At 45.7% G+C, this 22,195-nt stretch overlaps 2 protein-coding genes across 7 annotated transcripts in view; one reads left to right on the top strand and one right to left on the bottom strand.

Annotated features, from left to right (window-relative positions):
* The window catches only part of IQCK (IQ motif containing K), a 163,754-nt gene extending 163,017 nt beyond the window's left edge, over window positions 1-737 (bottom strand). For all 6 annotated transcript variants that reach the window (XM_070761171.1, XM_070761173.1, XM_070761170.1 and 3 more), the window contains exon 1: window positions 659-737. In XM_070761171.1, the coding sequence (XP_070617272.1) occupies window positions 659-719 (61 nt within the window). In that variant the 5' untranslated portion in view covers window positions 720-737. The remainder of the gene's footprint in view (window positions 1-658) is intronic.
* Window positions 738-827: 90 nt separating this feature from the next.
* Window positions 828-17,066, top strand: KNOP1 (lysine rich nucleolar protein 1). Its single transcript, XM_070761158.1, has 5 exons — window positions 828-935; window positions 4,984-6,154; window positions 12,131-12,205; window positions 15,950-16,018; window positions 16,685-17,066. The coding sequence occupies exons 2-5, from the start codon at window positions 5,000-5,002 to the stop codon at window positions 16,994-16,996; spliced, it is 1,611 nt and encodes a 536-aa protein (XP_070617259.1). The 5' UTR covers window positions 828-935; window positions 4,984-4,999; the 3' UTR covers window positions 16,997-17,066.
* Window positions 17,067-22,195: the final 5,129 nt, after the last annotated feature.

Here is a 22,195-nt window from a genome sequence, read left to right as displayed (position 1 = left end):
ATGTTCAGTAATAGTAAATAGAGAGGGAAGTTGCATCCCTTTGAGGTGAGGAGAGGCCAGGCACCCTAACCCAAACCCTTGACCTGACTGACATCAAATTGGCCACCTTTAAGCCAGTCACATGTCTCCATCACATGGTCGTCAAGCCACTCCCACCTGGTCACATGGCTAACAGGCCACACCCACAAAATAAGCCACGCCCATAGTGCGGTAGTAAAAAAAATTGCAGCCCTTCACTGCTCACACCGTTTTTGGAGGTTCCAGCTGGGCTGGGAAAAAGCTTTGCAAGCTCAGCAAAAGCCCTGCAAACTTTCCCTCCAGTCTCTCTGCCGCCATCTGCCGGCCATCCACAATCCTGCATCCAGCATCCTTCCAGGGGTAGGCAAAGTTGGCTCTTCTATGACATGAGGACTTCAACTCCCAGAATGCCTGAGCTAGCATGATTGGCTCAGGAATTCTGGGAGTTGAAGTTCACAAGTCATACAAGAGCCAACTTTCCCTACCCCTGCTTAAGTCAAAAAAACTCCTCACTCCCCATCCCCACCCCATTAAGAATTTGGGATATTTTCTCCCCCCCCCCGTTCCCCCCCCCACCCCTAAGTCTTCCCAAAGTGTGCCTTCTCCCCCCCCCCCGGGCTAGAGACTTCCACCTCCCCACCTGCGCAAATTTGCTCCCAGAGGCCCCGCAGCGGAGCCTCCTCAGCGACGGCGGTAGCCATGTGGAAAGGCGCGAGCGATGAAGCCGTTGCTAGGCGACGGGAAGCCGCGTCTCTAGGCGACGGGGTCTCGCGCCGTTTTTTCACTTCCGGGTCGAGCCGGGAAGCGTGGCGCTCTTTCTCTCTCTGTCTCGTTCTCTCTCTCTCTCTTCCCCCCTCCCCCGCCTCCCCTGGCGGGAGAGGAAGTGGAGGGTGCACCGCGTGGCCAGAGGGCGAGAGGTGAGCGTGGGAAGTGGGGGGTTTTCCGAGGGGGGGGTTACGTGGGAGTCACGTTGGGGAAAGGCCCCCCCCGGGTATTTTACTTGCAGGAATGATGCAAGGCTGCTGGGGGCGGGAGTGCCCCGGGGCTTGTGCAGAGTGCCTCTGGATTCCCAACCGAGGCAATCCACCGGTACAATGGCGGGGACAGGTGAAAACGACCCTGCGCAGCTCCCCTCCGTTGAATGCATCTTTTGCAAAGGCGTGTATTATTATTATTATTTTTGCAAGGCTTGTAAAACAGTTGTTTTCTGGGGCAGGTTGGAAACCAGGAGACTGGTGAGTTCTAGTCCCCACTTGAGGCGTGAAAGCTGTTTGGGTGATTTGGCCATAACTAGGAGATGGGGAGTTCTAGTCCTGTCTCAGGCAGGAAACCCAACTGGGTAACTTTGGGCCGACCATTAGGAGATGGTTAGCTCTAGTTCTGCCCTAGGCAGGAAAGCCAACCAAGTGACTTTGGGCCAATCACCAGGAGTTCTAGTGTCTCCTTAGGCAGAAAAGCCAACTGGGTAACTTTGGGCCAACTATTAGGAGATGGGGAGTTCTAGTTTTGTCTTAGGCAGGAAAACCAGCCTGATAACCTTGGACCAACCACTAGGACAGTGTTTCCCAACCTTTTTTCAGCCGCGGCACATTATTCACATTTACAAAATCCTGGGGAACATTGAGCGCGGGGGGGGGGGGTTGTAAAAAAAAGTTTGGACAAAAAATATCTTTCTTCCTCCCTTTCGCTCTATTTTTCTCTCTCCCTCTTTCTCTCTCCCTCTCTCTCCCTCTCTCTCCCTTCCCTCCTCTTTCTTTCCCCTCTCTCTCCATCTCTTTGTTTCTCCCTTCCTTCCTCTCTCTTTTGCCCTCCTTCTCTCTCCCTCCTTCCCTCTCTCTGTCTTTCCCTCACCCTCCTTCCCCCCTCTTTCTCTCTCTCTCTTGCTTTCTCTCTCTTGCTGTTTCTCTCTTTCTCTCTTCCCCCTCTCTTTCTCTCTCTTGCTATCTCTCTTTCTCTCTCTTTTGCTTTCTCTCTTTCTCTCCCCCCTCTCTCCCTCTCTTGCTATCTCTCTTTCTCTCTCTCTCTTTTGCTTTCTCTCTTTCTCTACCCCCTCTCTCTCTCCTTCTTTCTCTCCCCCCTCTCTCCCTCTCTCTTTCTCTCTCTCCCTCTCTTGCTATCTCTTTCTCTCTCTCCCCCCTCTCTCCCTCTCTCTCTCCCTCTCTTGCTATCTCTTTCTCTCCCCCCTCTCTCCCTCTCTCCCTCTCTCTCTCCCTCTCTTGCTATCTCTTTCTCTTTCTATCCCCCCTCTCTTCCTCTCTCTTTCTCTCTCTCCCTCTCTTGCTATCTCTTTCTCTCTCTTTCTCTCCCCCCTCTCTCCCTCTCTTTCTCTCTCTCCCTCTCTTGCTATCTCTTTCTCTCTTTCTATCCCCCCTCTCTTCCTCTCTCTTTTTCTCTCTACCTCTCTTGCTATCTCTTTCTCTCTTTCTCTCCCCCCTCTCTCCCTCTCTTTCTCTCTCCCCCTCTCTTACTATATCTTTCTCTCTCTTTCTTCCCCCCCCTCTCTTGCTATCTCTTTCTCTCTCTTTCTATCCCCCCTCTCTTCCTCTCTCTTTCTTTCTCTACCTCTCTTGCTATCTCTCTCTTTCTTTCTTTCCCCCCTCTCTCCCTCTCTCTTTCTCTCTCTCCCTCTCTTGCTATCTCTTTCTCTCTCTTTCTCCCCCCTCTCTTCCTCTCTCTTCCTCTCTCTCCCTCTCTTGCTTTCTCTTTCTCTCCCCCCTCTCCCCCTCTCTCTTTCTCCCAGTAGCCGTGGGGCGACGGCTTGAGGCGGAGCTCCAGAATGGAGGCACAGACGGCGGTGGCTAGATGCCCTACATTTCTGGCGTTGCGCTGGGCATGGACGTGGGGCTTGAGCCTCCGTCCTGGTCCAGCCAGCAGGCAAGTGCGAGCCACGCAATTCCAGCATTTCCAGCCGCCGTCGTCGGTGCCTCTGTTCCTCTGTTCCGGAGCTCCGCCTCACAGCTGATCACCCTGACGTCACCCCACGGCTACTGGGAGAAAGAGAGAGGGAGAGAGGGGGGGAGAGAAAGAGAAAGCAAGAGAGGGGGAGAGAGAGAGGGACCACCCTGCCACCACCCCACGGCATGGCTCCTGCCCGCTGCCGCCGCCATCACCCTCCCCCTGCGCGCCGCCCTCCCGCTGCCGCTGCCCTCCCACCAAGCCCCAAAGCTCACCTGCTGACAGGGAAGCTCCAGCCGGGCGGGGCGCCGCAGCTGCTGGAAAACTTGGAAGGCACAAAGAAGCAAACTCAGCTTCCGGTCTCACAACTTTTTTCTCTTTGCAAAAAGTTGCGAGACCAGAAGCTGAGCTTATTTCTTCGCGGCACACCTGACCATGTCTCGCGGCACACCAGTGTGCCGCGGCACACCGGTTGGGAAACACTGCACTAGGAGATGGGGACTTCTAGTTCTGTCCCAGGCAGGAAAGCCAGCTGGATAACTTTGGACCAACCAGTAGGAGCTGGTGAGTTCTAGTTCCTACAGGATTGGGTGGCATAGAAATCTAAATAGGTTGGTAGGCCTGTCTGTCTGGATTGGGCAGCATAGAAGTCTCAATTGGGCAGCATAGAAGCCTAAATAGGTAGGTTTGTCTGTCTGTGGCATGAAAGCCAGCAACTGACTTTGGCCCAAACACCAGCAGTACTTGGCCCAAACACTACTTTCTCCTTAGGCAACAAACCCAACTAGGTAGTTTTGCCTCAACCACTACCAGAGGGTGAGTTCTGTCATAGGCAGCAAAGCCAGCTGCATCGCTTTGGGCCAATCATTACAACATGCTGAGTTTTACTTCTATCCCAAGGGAGGAAAACCAGCTGGATAACTTTGGGGCAACCATTAGGAGGTGGTGAGTTCTAGTACTGTCTTAGGCAGGAAAGTCAGCGAGTAACTTTGGCTCAATCACCAGAAGTTCTAGCCTCTCCTTAGGCAGCCAACTGAGTAGCTCAGAGAGGGTCCGCAACTTGGGCGTCCTCCTCGATCCACAGCTTACATTAGAGAACCATCTTTCAGCTGTGGCGAGGGGGGCGTTTGCCCAGGTTCGCCTGGTGCACCAGTTGCGGCCCTATCTGGACCGGGAGTCACTGCTCACAGTCACTCATGCCCTCATCACCTCGAGGCTTGACTACTGTAACGCTCTCTACATGGGGCTACCTTTGAAAAGTGTTCGGAAACTTCAGATCGTGCAGAATGCAGCTGCGAGAGCTATCATGGGCTTTCCCAAATATGCCCATTTCACACCAACACTCCGCAGTCTGCATTGGTTGCCGATCGGTTTTCCGGTCACAATTCAAAGTGTTGGTTATGACCTATAAAGCCCTTCATGGCACCGGACCAGATTATCTCAGGGACCGCCTTCTGCTGCACGAATCCCAGCGACCAGTTAGGTCCCACAGAGTTGGCCCGTCAACTAAACAATGTCGTTTGGCGGGACCCAGGGGAAGAGCCTTCTCTGTGGTGGCCCCGGCCCTCTGGAATCAACTCCCCCCAGAGATTAGAACAGCCCCCACCCTCCTTGTCTTTCGCAAATTACTTAAGACCCAACTTTGTCGCCAGGCATGGGGGAGTTAGGATATTCTTTCCCCTAGGCCATTACAAGTTATGTATGGTATGTTTGTTTGTAAGTTTGGTTTTTATAATAAGGGTTTTTAGTTGTTTTATTAAATTGGATTGTTACATGTTGTTTTCTATCATTGTTAGCCGCCCCGAGTCTGCGGAGAGGGGCGGCATACAAATCCAATTAATAATAATAATAATAATAATAATAATAATAATAATAATGTATGATTGGTTCTTTAAATTGGGGTTTTTTAGATTATTTTTAATATTAGATTTGTTTCCATTGTCTTTTTATTGTTGTGAGCCGCCCCGAGTCTGCGGAGAGGGGCGGCATACAATATCTGATTAATAAATAAATAAATAATAAATCCTGTAACCTAAAACCTCTTTTGTGAATTTTTTTGCTCCCCTCCAGAGAAGTTCTCCGAAATATGAAGAATCCTGAGCAAGTAGCAAGGAAAAGAAACAAAGCTGGAGAGCCTAACTGTGGCCAGGTTATTATAATCGACAGCCCCAAAAGACGCTGTTCAGATTTAGGCAAAGAAGCCAAGCCCAAGAAACTAAAACGCTTGGCCAAAGAAACGAGTTCAGGACTACCCGATCCAAAGAATGAAACGGGGGCAAGTTCTCCCGTGGTTATTATAGAAAGCAGCTCCGATTCAGAACTGTCAAGAGAGGCCAAGAAAAGAAAGAAGGCGCTCAAAAAGGAGAAAAAACGAAAGCTTTTTTGCATACAGATTCAAAACTCGGACGGGCGGGATGAAGGGCAGCCAGGAACCGGCCTTCACGTGAGTACGAAGTGCAGCAAGATTGTTCTCGAAGTCGGCAGGAATCATGAAGAATTGCCAGGGAAAAGGAAAAAGAAGAAAAAAGAGAAACGGATAGAAAAAAAACTCCCTAGCTTTGAGCTTTTACACAGCGGTGATAGCGAAGAGCCTGTGGACGAGATCTCCAGGGAACTGAAACTCGGTGGTCAGAAAATATCTTCCCGTCGAAAAAAGAATAAACAGAAAGCCGTCGAGAAGAAACACTACGAGGGCGACCCGGAGAACGTTTCGAAAAAGGACATTGCTGGCTACGGACGCGAAGATGCCCAAAGTAGGGATGGACCTATGGAACGATGGGACGATTTGCCCTGTAAATCAGAAAAAGACAGCGGAACCATCAAGAAGAAGAAGAAGAAATTGAAGAAAATAAGTCCTTCTCTTCCCTGCTTAGCCAAGATCAAGGAAAAACCCTGCGATGTAACAAGTGGAGATCAATTGACATGCGGGTCTGAGAAAGAGCCGACGGTCCGCAAGAGCCTTAAGGAAGTTGATAAAGCAGCAAAGAAGGAAGCTCAAAAGAGGAAGATTGGAAAGATAAGCCGTCTGCCAGAAGTTGGCCGAGACATCTCGGCCAAGAAGTTGGGAACGGCAGGAGGGAAGGAAAAGAGGAAGAAAGCTAAGAAACGCAAAGCGGCAACGGATGAGACGGACAGATGTGAAGGCCGCCAAAAAGAAGAGATGGAGGAAAAGTGGAGGAAAGATGGAATTGAAAACGCTCAAGATGTCTGGAAGAAAATAAAGAAGGAAAAGGAAGCTAAGGTACATTTGGAATGGAGAGGGCTGGTGGTGTGTGTGTGTGTGTATACACAGACACACACATATATATATACATGTGTATGTGTGTCACATGTTTTTGCTGAATTTGAAAATTAGGGGAGACTAGGATAGATCTATTTCGGCCTTATTTTGGCCTCATCAGCTAGCCAGACCCTCACTGGGACTTGAACTTGCAACCTTTGCCATGTTTGTTTGTTTGTTTGTTTCAGGGGGCACAATCTGAGGTTAGTTGGGGGAAAGATTAGAAGTAATGTGAGAAAATATAGTAGATGTCTCAATTCCCCCATGCCTGGCGATATAGGTGGGTCTTAAGCAATTTACGAAAGACAAGGAGGATGGGGGCAGTTCTGATCTCCGGGGGGAGTTGATTCCAGAGGGCCGGGGCCGCCACAGAGAAGGCTCTTCCCCTGGGTCCCGCCAGACGACATTGTTTAGTCGACGGGACCCAGAGAAGGCCAACTCTGTGGGACCTTATCGGCCACTGGGATTTGTGCAGTCTCGGAGGTATTCCGGTCCAATGCCATGTAGGGCTTTATAGGTCATTACCAACCGTAGCCTCTGTAGAACCAATTCCAGCTGTGAAGTGCCCTGATCTGGGGCATTTTTACATTCATTTTTACATTCTGACCCTGCTGGGTGGGAACGGATCTCGGACTTCTGGACGTCAAATTTTGTTAAAGCCATTAAAAGGACAATTGGGTTTTCTTTTGGCAGGGTGGATTTGATTTAAATCCAAGTTGATTTAAACCATGATTTCAATCATTAGTAAAAAACAGCCCGCTTTAAATCAACTCGATTTAAATCATCATTTTTAAAGAGCAGCTGTCATCTCTGCCCCACCAGCGTCTCCTCGACCGTCCCAATATTGCAGAATGTGCTGCATAACTGAACTTCATTTCATGCTGAATAAACTAAATTAGGAATGTGTTTTAAATTGAAAAAGCATTTTATTGGGGAAGAAATTGATAAAAATCGAAGAAAAATTCTTTTCAAATTAAAAAAAACTGGATTTTTTCTTTTAAAAAATTAATCATCGATTTTTATCCACCTTATCTTTTGAGGGGGGGTTAAGTTTCCTTTAACTAAACAATGTCAGTTGGCGGGGCCCAGGGGAAGAGCCTTCTCTGTGGCGGCCCCGACCCTCTGGAACCAACTCCCCCCAGAGATTAGAATAGCCCCCACCCTCCTTGCCTTGCGTAAGCTCCTCAAAACCCACCTCTGCCGTCAGGCATGGGGGAACTGAGATATTCTTTCCCCCTAGGCTTCTACAATTTATGCATGGTATGTTTGTATGTATGATTGGTTTTATAACAAGGGTTTTTAACTGTTGTAGTATTGGATTTTTACATTCTGTTTTTATTACTGTTGCCCTGAGTCTACGGAGAGGGGTGGCATACAAATCCAATAAAATGAAATGAAATAATAAGAGGATAGCCAGACAATGCTCTCCCCTTTCAGTATTGTGGTCCTCCTGGGCTACATGTGCAGATCATAATGTCAAGGTAAGCTTGATTTTCTTTTTAAAAAAACCAAACAAGCTACTAAAATAACACAAAGAAAAACATATGCATGATGCAGGAGACACTTTGCGGTACATTCCTGGTCATTAACCCTCTCCAATCATGGTTGGAAGATGGCTTCTGTTCTCCCCCTAACCCCAAAATCACTGATTTATTCTTTAGAAATTCCTTTGCTTTCAATACCTGGCTTTTTTTTTTTAAAGCCAGACTTTTATCCACTGCAATTCCACCACAAAACAATCACCGCTGCCATCTCAGGAACTTTGGTGGTTTGAGAAAGCTTAGTAGAGAGAAAAAAACCACGACAGGTAATAATTTTGCAAGCCTAACCCTTTGGTGGGGTTGGGCAGATTTCCCATTGTTTATGGAAGCGAAGGCTTTTAAATCCTATAATCCTGGCGGAAAAGTGGAATCCTCCCAAGTCTGCGTTCCAGCTTCCCGTGTGGTCTTGAAAAGAGGCTGGGGAAGTAATTGTTTCATAGTTTTAAGCAGCCGTGAATGCCAAAAAACAGAAGCCCTTAAGCAAAAGAGCTTAAATCGCGGGGTCTCCAATGTTTTGGCAACTTTTAAGACTTGTGGAATTCAGCTCCCAGAATTCCCCAGCCAGCATTTAGGGGTAGTGATTTCTGACAGTCTCAAAATGGGTGAACAGTGCGGTCAGGCGGTAGGGAAAGCGAGTAGGATGCTTGGCTGCATAGCTAGAGGTATAACAAGCAGGAAGAGGGAGATTGTGATTGATTGATTGATTGATTGATTGATTAGATTTCTAATAATTAGATTTCTAATAAATCCTGCTGTATAGAGCGCTGGTGCGACCACATTTGGAAATACTGTGTCCAGTTCTGGAGACCTCACCTACAAAAAGAGATTGATAAAGTTGGACGGGTCCAAAGACGGGCTACAAAAATGGTGGAAGGTCTTAAGCACAAAACGTATCAGGAAAGACTTAATGAACTCAATCTGTATAGTCTGGAGGACAGAAGGAAAAGGGGGGGACATGATCGAAACATTTAAATATGTCAAAGGGTTAAATAAGGTCCAGGAGGGAAGTGTTTTTAATAGGAAAGTGAACACAAGAACAAGGGGACACAATCTGAAGTTAGTTGGGGGAAAGATCAAAGGCAACATGAGAAAATATTATTTTACTGAAAGAGGAGTAGATCCTTGGAACAAACTTCCAGCAGATGTGGTAGATAAATCCACAGGAACTGAATTTAAACATGCCTGGGATAAACATATATCCATCCTAAGATAAAATACAGAAAATAGTATAAGGGCAGACTAGATGGACCATGGGGTCTTTTTCTGCCGTCAGTCTTCTATGTTTCTATGTTTCAGGAGGGAAGTGTTTTTAATAGGAAAGTGAACACAAGAACAAGGGGACACAATCTGAAGTTAGTTGGGGGAAAGATCAAAGGCAACATGAGAAAATATTATTTTACTGAAAGAGGAGTAGATGCCTGGAACAAACTTCTAGCAGGCCTGGGATAAACATCTATCCACCCTAAGATAAAATACAGGAAATAGTATAAGGGCAGACAAGATGGACCAGGAGGTCTTTTTCTGCCATCAATCTTCTATGTTTCTCTGTTTCTGGGAATGAAGTCCACAGGGTTTTTAAAAGTTGCTATGCTCCCCGTTAAAGATTGTCTTGTTAATTGCAGGAGTTGGTTGGATCAGTCTTTGAGATAATACATGCATCTGGCTATAGAGTCCGGAAGGAGTTGGGGGGCTTATAAATTTATAAGGTCACTGCTCACAGTCACTCACGCCCGCATCACCTCGAGGCTCGACTACTGTAACGCTCTCTACATGGGGCTACCTTTCAAAAGTGTTCAGAAACTTCAGATCGTGCAGAATGCAGCTGCGAGAGCAATCATGGGCTTCCCCAAATATGCCCATGTTACACCAACACTCCGCAGTCTGCATTGGTTGCCGATCAGTTTCCGGTCACAATTCAAAGTGTTGGTTATGACCTATAAAGCCCTTCATGGCACCGGACCAGACTTATCTCAGGGACCGCCTTCTGCCGCATGAATCCCAGCGACCAGTTAGGTCCCACAGAGTGGGTCTTCTCCGGGTCCCGTCAACTAAACAATGTCGCTTGATGGGACCACAGGGGAAGAGCCTTCTCTGTGGCGGCCCCGGCCCTCTGGAACCAACTCCCCCCAGAGATTAGAATAGCCCCCACCCCTCCTTGCCTTTCGTAAGCTCCCCAAAACCCACCTCTGCCTTCAGGCATGGGGGAACTGAGATATTCTTTCCCCCTAGGCTTCTACAATTTATGCATGGTATGTTTGTAAGTATGATTGGTTTTATAACAAGGGTTTTTAGCTGTTTTAGTATTGGATTTTTACATTCTGTTTTTATCAGTATTGTTAGCTGCCCCGAGTCCACGGAGAGGGGCAGCATACAAATCCAATAAATGAATGAATGAATGAATGAATGAATAAATAAATAAATAAATAAATAAAATGTTTTTAAAGTTGCTATGCTCCCCATTAAAGATTGTGTTGTTAATTGCAGGAGTTGGTTCGATCAATCTTTGAGATAATACATTCATCTGGTTATAGAGTCCAGAAGGAGTTGGGGGGCTTATAAATTTAAATAATAAATACATAAATTGTGGGGAGGGGGTCCCCAGAACTTAATCCCAGCCCAGATATCAAGAGCATTTCCATCCTTTGCGTTCGAATCTCCCCAGGGCGCTGCAAATAATCATCTTAATACTGCCAAGCTATTTCACGCTCAGGTTGGCATTTCAAACGCCTCCAGAAATATACGCCGAAGCAAACCTTTTTTTTATTTAGAAGGGCTGAAAAGCTTCGGCCAGTTTTTATTTTTATCCGCGCGGTCCGAGAAATGCTTTTGTGTGATGGCCATGATACCTCTTGGCCTTTTATTGCTCTGCGCAGTTCTTGCACCCCCGGAGCAGTTTAATAGGAAGAGGAAGAGAATTGGCTGTTGAATGTTGTCCTTTTTAAGCATTTAGCAACTTATTTATGGTTCCAAAGCATTTGGAATTCAGGGGCTGCTTAAGAGTAGACCAGCCCATAATACTGATTATCATGAAATATGGGTAAAATGGCACAGATGGGAAATGAAAAGACCACAAAAGATATACAGTGATCCCTCGATTTTCGCGGTCTCGATTTTCGCGAAACGCTATACCACGGTTTTTCAAAAAATATTAATTAAAAAATACTCCACGGTTTTTTTTGCTATACCACGGTTTTTCCCACCCGATGACGTCATACGTCATCACCAAGAGTCACTTCTCTGTCTCTTTCTCTCCTGTCATTCTCTGCTTCAATCATTTTCTCATTTCTCTTTTTTTTCTCCCCTTTTTTCTATCATTTCTCTCTCTCTTCCTTCCACTCTTCTCTCTCTCTCTTTCTTCCTCTCTCTCACTCTCTTCCTTCCTTTCTCATCTCTTTCTTTCTTTCCTTCTCTCTCTTTCTCTATCTCTCCCCCTCTTGCTCTCTCTCTTTTTCTCACTTTCCCTCTCTCGTGCGAAAGGACGAGTGGCGAGCGGCGGGCGGGCAAAAGGACGAGCGGCGGGCGGGGCGAAAGGACGAGCGGCGGGCGGGCGAAACGACGAGCGGCGGGCGGGCGAAAGGGCGGGCGGGCGAGCGGCGAGCGGGCGAAAGGACAAGCGGCGAGCGGGCGGGCGAACGGACGAGCGGCGAGATGTTTATTTTATTTATTTAGATAGATGTTTATCTAATATTAGTTGCACTTTCGTCGCTCCCCGGCTCCACCATCTGCGCATGCGCGGCCATGGAAAAAGGGCGCACATGCGCAGATGGTGTTTTTACTTCTGCACCACTATACCGCGGAAAATCGATTATCGCGGGAGGTTTTGGAACGTAACCCCCGCGATAATCGAGGGATCACTGTATAACGGTTAGTAAAATAAAGAATGTAAAATATGAATGATTTGAATAGGGACTTTGTGATTGTACAAAATAATACAAACATTACTGTAATTAATTAATATGTATATTATTATAGGATTTTATTTTATGTACGCTGAGAGCATCTGCACCAAGACAAATTCCTTGTGTGTCCAAACACACTTGGCCAATAAAATTCTATTCTATTCTATTCTATTCTAATGATGTATCTGATGTAGCAATGCAGAAATACTGAATGTTTGCTGATATCACAAATTTTTTTTTTGTTGATTGTTGTTTCTCCTTTTTTCTGTCTTTTGTTGGTATTTATTTCTCTGTTTTAAAATATATTTGAAAACTAATAAAAATCCCTCCAAACAAAAAAAAGAGTAGACCAGCCCAGTCGGGATTTGGATCCCATTGAGTAGGGCGCATGGGACATGTAGTTGGGGAGAATTACAGCAATGGTTTTTTTTCCTTAACTTTACTATATCTAACCCTGAAGAGGTTTCCACAGCATTGTCTCTTTTCTTTTTTTAAAGAAAGAGTTCGCAGAAAATGATGTCAAACTGGTGGCCTTCCGAAAAGGGAACTGCGATGAAGTGAGCATAGACAAGGTACAACCGTTTTTCTTATTTTGCGTCTATTTATTATTTATTTATTTATTTATTGGATTTGTATACCGCCCCTCTCCAGAGACTCGGGGCGGCTAACAGAGACAATAAAACAGTGTACAATGGTAATTTGGTATTGATGATTAAAAATCAATTAATATAAAAACCAAACATAGATACATACATACCATGCATAGAATTGTAAAGGCCTAGGGGGAAAGAGGATCTCAATTCCCCCATGCCTGGCGGCAGAGGTGGGTTTTAAGTTGTTTACGAAAGGCAAGGAGGGTGGGGGCCGTTCTAATCTCTGGGGGGAGTTGGTTCCAGAGGGCTGGGGCCGCCACAGAGAAGGCTCTTCCCCTGGGTCCCGCCAGGCGACATTGCTTAGTCAACAGGACCCGGAGAAGACCCACTCTGTGGGACCTAACTGGTCGCTGGGATTCGTGCGGCAGAAGGCGTTCCCTGAGATAATCTGGTCTGGTGCCATGAAGGGCTTTATAGGTCATAACCAACACTTTGAATTGTGACCGGAAACTGATCGGCAACCAATGCAGATTGCGGGGTGTTGGTGTGACATGGGCATACCTGGGGAAGCCCATGATTGCTCTCGCAGCTGCATTCTGCACGATCTGAAGTTTCCGAACACTCTTCAAAGGTAGCCCCATGTAGAGAGCATTACAGTAGTCGAGCCTCGAGGTGATGAGGGCATGAGTGACTGTGAGCAGTGACTCCCGGTCCAAATAGGGCCGCAACTGGTGCACCAGGCGAACCTGGGATCTTGTCAGATGAGGGTCGGCTTTTGATGCAAAGGAGAGGCAGGGTGGCCGCCAACTGCTTATCTGACCCACCTGGATGTCCAGTGTTCAAGCCATCTTGGATTTTGTATGGAAGGGGATTTGGGGAAAGGCTGCAGGAGGATGTTCCCAAGTCTCCAAAGGAAATCAGTCCCTTTCCTTTCTCCTCTCCTTTATTTTGCCTTCCTCTCTTCCTCTGCTTTTTCCCTTTCCTCTGCTCTTTGCATTTTCTTCTTTCCTTTCTTCTACTTTCCTCTCCTCTGCTTTCCTTTTCTTCTTTCCTTTTCTTTCCTCTTCTCCGTTCCTCTTTTCATTTTCTTCTTTCCCCTTTCCTTCCTCTCCTCCTTTCTCCTCTCCTCTCCTTTCCTTTCCTCTTTCAATTCTTTCCTTTCCTTTTCATTTTCTCCTCTCCTTTCCTTTCCTCTCCTCTTTGCATTTTCTTCTTTCCTTTCTTCTACTTTCATTTTCTTCTTTCCTTTTCTCTCCTCTTCTCCTTTCCTTTCCTCTTTTCATTTTCTCTCCTCTCCTCCTTTCCTTTTCTTCTTTCCTTTCCTCTTTCCTTCCTCTCCTTTCATCTCCTTTCCTCTCTTTTCATTTTCTTCTTTCCCCTTTCCTTCCTCTCCTTTCTCCTGTCCTCTCCTTTCCTTTCCTCTTTCAATTCTTTCCTTTCCTCTCCTTTTCATTTTCTTCTTTCCCCTTTCCTTTCCTCTTTCCTTCCTCTCCTCCTTTCTCCTCTCATCTCCTTTCCTCTCTTCTTTTCATTTTCTTCTTTCGTCTCCTCCTTTCCTTTCCTCTTTTCTTTTCATTTTCTTCTTTCCCCTTTCCTTCCTCTCCTCCTTTCTCCTCTCCTCTCCTTTCCTTTCCTCTCTTCTTTTCATTTTCTTCTTTCCCCTTTCCTTCCTCTCCTCCTTTCTCCTCTCCTTTCTTCTCTTTCTCCTCTCCTTTCTTTCTAGATTCATTAGAGCAACCAGCCGTGCAGTTGTAGGTAAATAAATACACTCAACCTACTCTAACCTCTTTACTGAGAAATTTCTGTTTAGCCTGCGACTGCTGGCACTGGGGAATCAGGCCACGGGAGGATTTGAGAACCTCTGTGTGAAGACATTGTGTGGCTTGCTTGGCTTTGCTTCCACAAGTGCTGTTTTAATTCTCAGAGGGTAACCTGTTAACGCCAATACAGCTTTCCTTAGATTTACCTACACAGAGATCCTTGTATTGTCACTTGTATTGTCATTGTATTTACTGTATTTATTTTTGTAAATAAAAAATTATTTTAAAAAAATTAAAAAAAATAATTTTTTAGCTCTCTACATGGGGCTACCTTTGAAAAGTGTTCGGAAACTTCAGATCGTGCAGAATGCAGCTGCGAGAGCAGTCATGGGCTTCCCTAGGTATGCCCATGTTTCACCATCACTCCGCAGTCTGCATTGGTTGCCGATCAGTTTCCGGTCACAATTCAAAGTGTTGGTTATGACCTTTAAAGCCCTTCATGGCATCGGACCAGAATATCTCCAGGACCGCCTCCTGCCGCATGAATCCCAGCGACTGATCAGGTCCCACAGAGTGGGCCTTCTCCGGGTCCCGTCAACTAAACAATGTCGGTTGGCGGGCCCCAGGGGAAGAGCCTTCTCTGGCGGCACCGGCCCTCTGGAACCAACTCCCCCCGGAGATTAGAACTGCCCCTACTCTTCCTGCCTTCCGTAAACTCCTTAAAACCCACCTTTGCCGTCAGGCATGGGGGAACTGAAACATCTCCCCCTGGGCATGTTTAATTTATATATGGTATGCTTGTGTGTATGTCTGTTAGTATATGGGGTCTTTTAAATCTTTTAATTTTAAATTTGTTAGATTATTTATGATTTGTTTCCACGTGTTGTGAGCCGCCCCGAGTCTTCGGAGAGGGGCGGCATACAAATCTAAGTAATAAAATAAATAAATAATATCAATGCGTGGCGTGCTGGCATCACACAGAGATAAAAGAAATTCTTAGAAGCAAGCCTTTTAATTTTGGATCAGAAAGAAATATTCCCAAAGCCGTGTTTCTCAATCTCGACAACTTGAAGAGATGCGGACTTTTAACTCCCAGAATTCCCCAGCTCTTGTGTTTGGGCCTGGGCCAGCTGTTGCTCCCACAAATGGGAGAGACGCGGCACAAAGTGAATGTGAAAGCCTGGCTGACAGCCGGGAAGACGTGGCAGACAGCCAGGAGGACGAGGCCACTGGGACGCAGGATTCAGCAGACAGCCCAAGGGATTTGACATACAGTCCCTCAGACAGTCTTTCGTCTCTGGATTCTTCTGCAGATCAATATATTGATCTGCGTAGCCGAAGAGCTATGCAAAGAAGGGATCGCTTTAAGGAGTATTACAAGTCATTATAGGAGCACCTGGGCTGGGTGTGGTTCTTATACTGAGGGCTGGGTGTGGTTCCCTTAATGAGGGCTAAAGGTATAAAAGGGAACAACGGCCCAAGGCAAACTGTTCCTGCTCTGAAGTTTCTGTTCCGTGCCGTTGGAGTTTTCAACCCAGCTTTTTCAGACAAGTGGGAGGTGAAAACTCTGGGACTTGCTGTTTGCTTCAAAGATTCCAAAGGACTCCTGAAACGTCCTTGCTCATTCCAGGTTGTCTTTGTTTTTGTATGCGGCTGAAGTAAGCCTTGCACTACCATTGTTTTTGGACACTAAGAACTGTTTTGAGTAACCCTTTTTTGTTTATTTAATACATGTTTGCTGATTAGCAGAGCACGTGTGTGTTTGATTTCTTTTCCTTGGACTATTACGCATTGCCTGAGCCAGTCAGGCAGAACACCAGCCGGCAAAGCAAAAGGTGGCTGGGGAATTCTGGGAGTTGAGATCCATCTCTCTTCAACTTATGGAGGGTCGCCCTAAACAGGGGTGTGTTGTCATCCCTGTTTACTCAGCGGGTTTGCTCAAATCGATACTTTCTTGTTCCAGGTGAGACGGCAAGCGCTTCAAGAAGAGATTGACCGGGAATCTGGCAAAACCAAGATTGCTAAGGAATCGGTAAGCACATTCATGTCTGGTCAGTTTCACCTGAGCTGTTTACCAACACCGTCGGCTTTCTAAAGAGCAGTCAGGGTTGACCTCTAGGACGGACCAATTAGATCACCTTGCAATCTAAACTCAAACTCGATCCCTCCCTCCCTTTCTCCCTTTCTTTCTCCCCCTTCCTTCCTTTCCTCCCTCCCTTCTCTCTCTCCTTCCTTCCTCTCCACTTCTCTTTCCCTTGCTTTTCCCCTTCTTTTTCACCTTTCTTTCTCTCCACTTCTCTCTCTCTCTCTTTTCCCTCTTTCACCCTCCCTCTTCTCTCCCTGCGGGGGACTCACCCGACAAGCCTCCATCCTCTGACCCCGGACTCCCATTCAATCCCCATTCAGAAAACAGGAGCTAGCAACTCAAAGAGAAGGAGGCGGGTGTGTGCGTGTATGTGTGTGTGTTGTGCCCAGCTCGGCTTTCGGCAAGCCTTGCTTTACCTCGGGTGAGATGAGATTGAGGGGGACGATCTCACTGCTTTACCAGTGCGGCCTTGGAAAAGACCCGCGGGCCAGATAAATGGCCTCAGCGGGCCGCATGTGGCCCGCGGGCCGTAGTTTGGGGACCGCTGGTCTACATATTCTCAACTTTTAAAGAGAATTGAGTCTGCTAAACCTTTTCTCTCTCGTTTTCCAGGACAATCGTTTGGGCCAGTGGAGCACAGCAACATTCGAAACACTGGAGGAAAAGACCAAATTTCACAGACTCCTGGGTGGATTTAAAAAAGGCTTAGACCCAGCTCAGAGTTCTCCAGCAAATGCTAACAAACCAAAGATGGCTCTGGACAGGCCCAGCGAGCAAGAACTACAACATAACCTAGAAGCCGAATTCAAGAAAGCAGTGGAGTTTAAGCACCATCGAGGTATTGGCCTGGGGTTCCAGTCCAATACTCGCAGCGGTATACACATAGACAAATATGCTTCCAAATCTGTCAAATTTGAAGCTTGACATAGGAGGAAGGGAAGGATGGATTTCCCAAGCAAGCAGGGGTTTAATATATGTATATATTTCAAATCTACAGCAAGGAAATGATCCTGGATTTTAATTTGGCTTCTGTTCTCAAAGAAACAACCTGTGCAAATAGTTATGACAGCTGCTAGGGTGCGCATATGCATATATATATATTTCTTTTTGTAGATTTTCACGGGTATATGTATGTAGATTGCTCTGAGTATATATATGTATGTATGTATGTATGTGTATATATATATGTCACATGTTTTTTTGCTGAATTTGAAAATTAAGGGAGACTAGTACTACGTATATATATATATGTGTGTGTGTGTGTGTGTGTGTTTTCGTAAATTTTCACAGGTATATGTATGTAGATTGTTCTGAGTTCGGGTTTTGCCCTGTGCTGAAGTTGTAAACTTTGTGCTGCTGTAAATATATACATACTATATTTACAGCAGCACGAAGCTTACAACTTCAGCCTGATGATGGTGAATGTGATTTCACCGAAACGTCGCATAGACATGCAAAATATTACACGGGGGAAACCCGAACTCAGAACAATCTACATACATACATACATACATACATACATACATACATACATACATACATACATACATACACATACATACATACACATATACTCAGAACAATCTGAGTATATGTATATTTGTTTTCGTAGACTTTCACGGGTACAGGTATGATGGTCTTGGTATATTCGGGTTTCTTCCCGTGTAGGATTTGGAAATTTCTGGCGACGTTTCGACGAGGTCCCACTCGTCATCTTCAGGCTGGTGTTTCTGTCCTTGTTCTAGGGCAAACACAGCGAGACCTGAGCTGCCTTCCAACCACCAGTATTTATAGAAGGAAGGCATATATATATTTGTATTAAATTGTTGCTTGGCATGTTTAAAGGCCCACAATTGACTGATTTAGGATGAACAACTGAGCTGCGGTGGTTTAACAGTATATACCTAATTTTACATCTATAAGACACCCCCCCCCCCCAAAAAAAAGGTAGAAGGGGGGTTAGATTGGCCTCCCGGAATAACACAAATCAGCTGTTCTAGCGACGGCAAAGGGCGATAGGAGGCAGCAACGATCTCTGCCACCTAGAACAGCTGATCAGCGGTATTCTGGGAGGCTGATCAAAGCGCCAGTCAGCTGACACAGCTTGTTCTTCTCCTCTAAAGATAAGGTGCATCTTACAGTGTGAAAAATACAGTACTGTACAAATTAAGTGGCAGGTAAGAATAGAACATATTTTAGCTCAGAGGCAGGGGACATGTGGTTTACCTCAATTTTTGCTATGAGTTTCCATACTGTGCCACTGGATGTTCAGGAATGAATGTGAAATTTGTCTGTTTAGCACCTGGGCAAATGATTATATACACTACTCAAAAAAAATAAAGGGAACACTCAAAGAACACATCCTAGATCTGAATGAGTGAAATATTCTCATTGAATACTTTGTTCTGTACAAAGTTGAATGTGCACAACAGCATGTGAAATTGATTGTCAGTGTTGCTTCCTAAGTGGACAGTTTGATTTCACAAAAGTTTGATTTACTTGGGAGTTATATTGTGTTGCTCAAGTGTTTCCTTTATTTTTTTTTTGAGCAGTGTAGATTCACAGTCCCGGCCTCAGTGTTGTGTGTTCTTCTGTGTCATACAGTGAAGAAAAGCCATCTTGCTATTTTAATGCTATGTCAATTTTATTAAAAAAAACCATTTTTCTACAATTCATCTGTCTCAAGTGGTACCTCAAGGTAAATCTTTGTATCTAAAAGGAAGGTTGTAATCTTTACGGTTCGCCAAGATGCTTGGCTGCTTAGCTAGAGGTATAACAAGCAGGAAGAGGGAGATTATGATCCCGCTATATAGAGCGCTGGTGAGACCACATTTGGAATACTGTGTTCAGTTCTGGAGACCTCACCTACAAAATGATATTGACAAAATTGAGCGGGTCCAAAGACGGGCTACAAGAATGGTGGAAGGTCTTAAGCATAAAACGTATCAGGAAAGACTTAATGAACTCAATCTGTATAGTTTGGAGGACAGAAGGAAAAGGGGGGACATGATCGAAACATTTAAATATGTTAAAGCGTTAAATAAGGTCCAGGAGGGAAGTGTTTTTAATAGGAAAGTGAACACAAGAACAAGGGGACACAATCTGAAGTTAGCTGGGGGAAAGATCAAAAGCAACAAGAGAAAATATTATTTTACTGAAAAAGTAGTAGATCCTTGGAACAAACTTCCAGCAGACGTGGTAGATAAATCCACAGTCACTGAATTTAAACATGCCTGGGATAAACATATATCCATCCTAAGATAAAATAGAGAAAATAGTATAAAGGCAGACTAGATGGACCATGAGGTCTTTTTCTGCCATCAGACTTCTGTTTCTGTTTCTTAATCAAGGAACTAAGAAGAAAATGACACTCCCATCAGCACTGACAACAAGCCACCTGAATATAAACAGAGGGCAAACCCCACTCTTCCAGCACTGATGATATTAGCTAGCTGGGTAACGAAACCTCTCTAAGAGAACAGCCAAGCCGAGAGAGCACCAAGGGCTTCCTTTAATCTCCTGACCTCATTTATTTCTCCTTTTCTTCCACCCACCACCCCCTCCCCTCACTTAGTATGACATCACCATTTATTTTCCAATCCAGCCTTAACATTTATACAAAAATCGAGCTGAGAATTAAGGCTGCTTATATTTTGAATGCCAACTTCTGCCATTTGGAATGCTTCCATTTATTTTATTTATTTTTTGCTTCGTATGGAAATAGTACTGCACCGACATGCCTATTTTTCTAAAACGCTGTCCCCCACTCCCCTTTGCTCTCAAAGGATTACATCGTCTAGCACAGTGGTCCCCAACGTTTTTTCCACCAGGGACCAGTTTCAGCAAGACAATTTTTCTATGGCCCAGTGGGGGCGGAAAGGGGCGTGGTTGGGGGCGGGATTAAGCATGGGGGTGCTGGTCCTCCCCGCCCCTCTTTCCCGCCATCGTCCTGTGGCCGGCAGAACCTGCCTCCCAAGCCCTCTTGCCCAGCGGGAGCTAAGCGCTGGAGAGAGGGGGTCAGGCTGGCCCTCCTGCCTCCCCCCAGCCAAAAACGCAAAAGCGCCCTGCGGCAGAAGCCAAAAGAGGCTTGAGCCTCTCGGTCCTTCCCGCCCCTCTGTCCCATCCATCGTCCTGTGGCCGGCAGAACGTGCCTCCCAAGCCCTCTTGCCCAGCGGGAGCTAAGCGCTGGAGAGAGGGGGTCAGGCTGGCCCTCCTGCCTCCCCCCAGCCAAAAACGCAAAAGCGCCCCGCAGCAGAAGCCAAAAGAGGCTTGAGCCTCTCGGTCCTTCCCGCCCCTCTGTCCCATCCATCGTCCTGTGGCCGGCAGAACCTGCCTCCCGAGGCCTCTTGCCCGACGGGAGGCGAAGCGCTGGAGGGAGGGGGTGGCGGCATGAGGGCCGGCAGCTGCTGACTCCACGGACCGGTGCAACATGCCCCGCGGCCCGGTACTGGTCCGCGGCCCGGTGGTTGGGGACCCCTGGTCTAGCAGTTTAAAGGCAAACACCCCCCCCCTCTTCATTCACTCCCTGTCCATTATAAATTAAAAAGCAGGTGAAGACTGCATCATAAGAACCGGGCATCTCGGTTATATAAAATAGCCACCTAAGGATTGCTTGCAAAGATTTAATACTGAATATAAATGCCTCCTGTCCTTAGAGATTTTTTTTTTAAATGCATTTTGAAGGAAATGCATTGTGAGTTAATGGATCTGTGCTGCCAACACGATCATTTCGACTAAGCAGAATAACCGAAGAGTTGGAAGGGATCTGGGAGGTCTTCTAGTCCAACCCCCTAAGCAAGAAATCCTATATCATTTCAAACAAATCGTTCTCCAATCTCTTCTTAAAAGCCTTCAGTGGTGGAACAACCAGAAGTTGTGAAGGCAAAAGTATTTGATTAATTGTTCCAACTGTCAGGAAATTTCTCCTTGGCTCTAAGTTGGTTATCTTCTTGATTTGGATAGAAACATAGAAGACTGACGGCAGAAAAAGACCTCATGGTCCATCTAGTCTGCCCTTATACTATTTCCTGTATTTTATCTAAGGATGGATATATGTTTATCCCAGGCATGTTTAAATTCAGTCACTGTGGATTTATCCACCATGTCTTCTGGAAGTTTGTTCCAAGGATCTACTACTCTTTCAGTCAAATAATATTTTCTCATGTTGCTTTTGATCTTTCCCCCAACTAACCTCAGATTGTGTCCCCTTGTTCTTGTGTTTACTTTCCTATTAAAAACAGATTGGGATTGGGACAGTCTGGTTTAAATGGATTATATTGTTGCAATAGTCCTTCATTACTAACTTTATTCATTAGTAATGAACACAGCAAGACACTACAAAACACACAAAAAAGCAATCGGTATTTGAAGAAAGGCTCTTGATCCAACTTTGTTCACTAATTGCTTTAATATAATCAATAGGATAAAAGAGACATGGTTTTAAAGGAGATGGGGTTGGAATTATTTTTGCGTCCCCTTGTTCTTGTGTTCACTTTCCTATTAAAAACACTTCCCTCCTGAACCTTATTTAACCCTTTGACATATTTAAATGTTTCAATCATGTCCCCTTTCCCTTCTGTCCTCCAGACTATACAGATTGAGTTCATGAAGTTTTTCCTGATACGTTTTATGCTTAAGACCTTCCACCATTCTTGTAGCCCGTCTTTGGACCCGTTCAATTTTGTCAATATCTTTTTGTAGGTGAGGTCTCCAGAACTGAACACAGTATTCCAAATGTGGTCTCACCAGCACTCTATATAGCAGGATCATAATCTCCCTCTTCCTGCTTGTTATACCTCTAGCTATGCAGCCAAGCATCCTACTTGCTTTCCCTACCGCCTGACTGCACTGTTCACCCATTTTGAGACTGTCAGAAATCACTACCCCTAAATCCTTCTCTTCTGACATCTTTTGCTAACAAAGAACTGCCAATGCAATACTCAGATTGAGGATTCCTTTTCCCCAAGTGCATTATTTTACATTTGGAAAAATTAAACTGCAGTTTCCATTGCTTTGACCATTTATCTAGTAAAGCTAAATCATTTACCATATTACAGACCCCTCCAGGAATATCAACCCTATTGCACACTTTAGAGTCATCGGCAAATAGACAAACCTTCCCTA

The sequence above is a fragment of the Erythrolamprus reginae genome, chromosome 9, assembly GCF_031021105.1.
Source record: "Erythrolamprus reginae isolate rEryReg1 chromosome 9, rEryReg1.hap1, whole genome shotgun sequence".
Lineage (NCBI taxonomy): Eukaryota > Metazoa > Chordata > Lepidosauria > Squamata > Dipsadidae > Erythrolamprus > Erythrolamprus reginae.
Note: the sequence above shows the minus strand (reverse complement) of the source record. Positions and strands in the feature narration are given on the sequence as shown.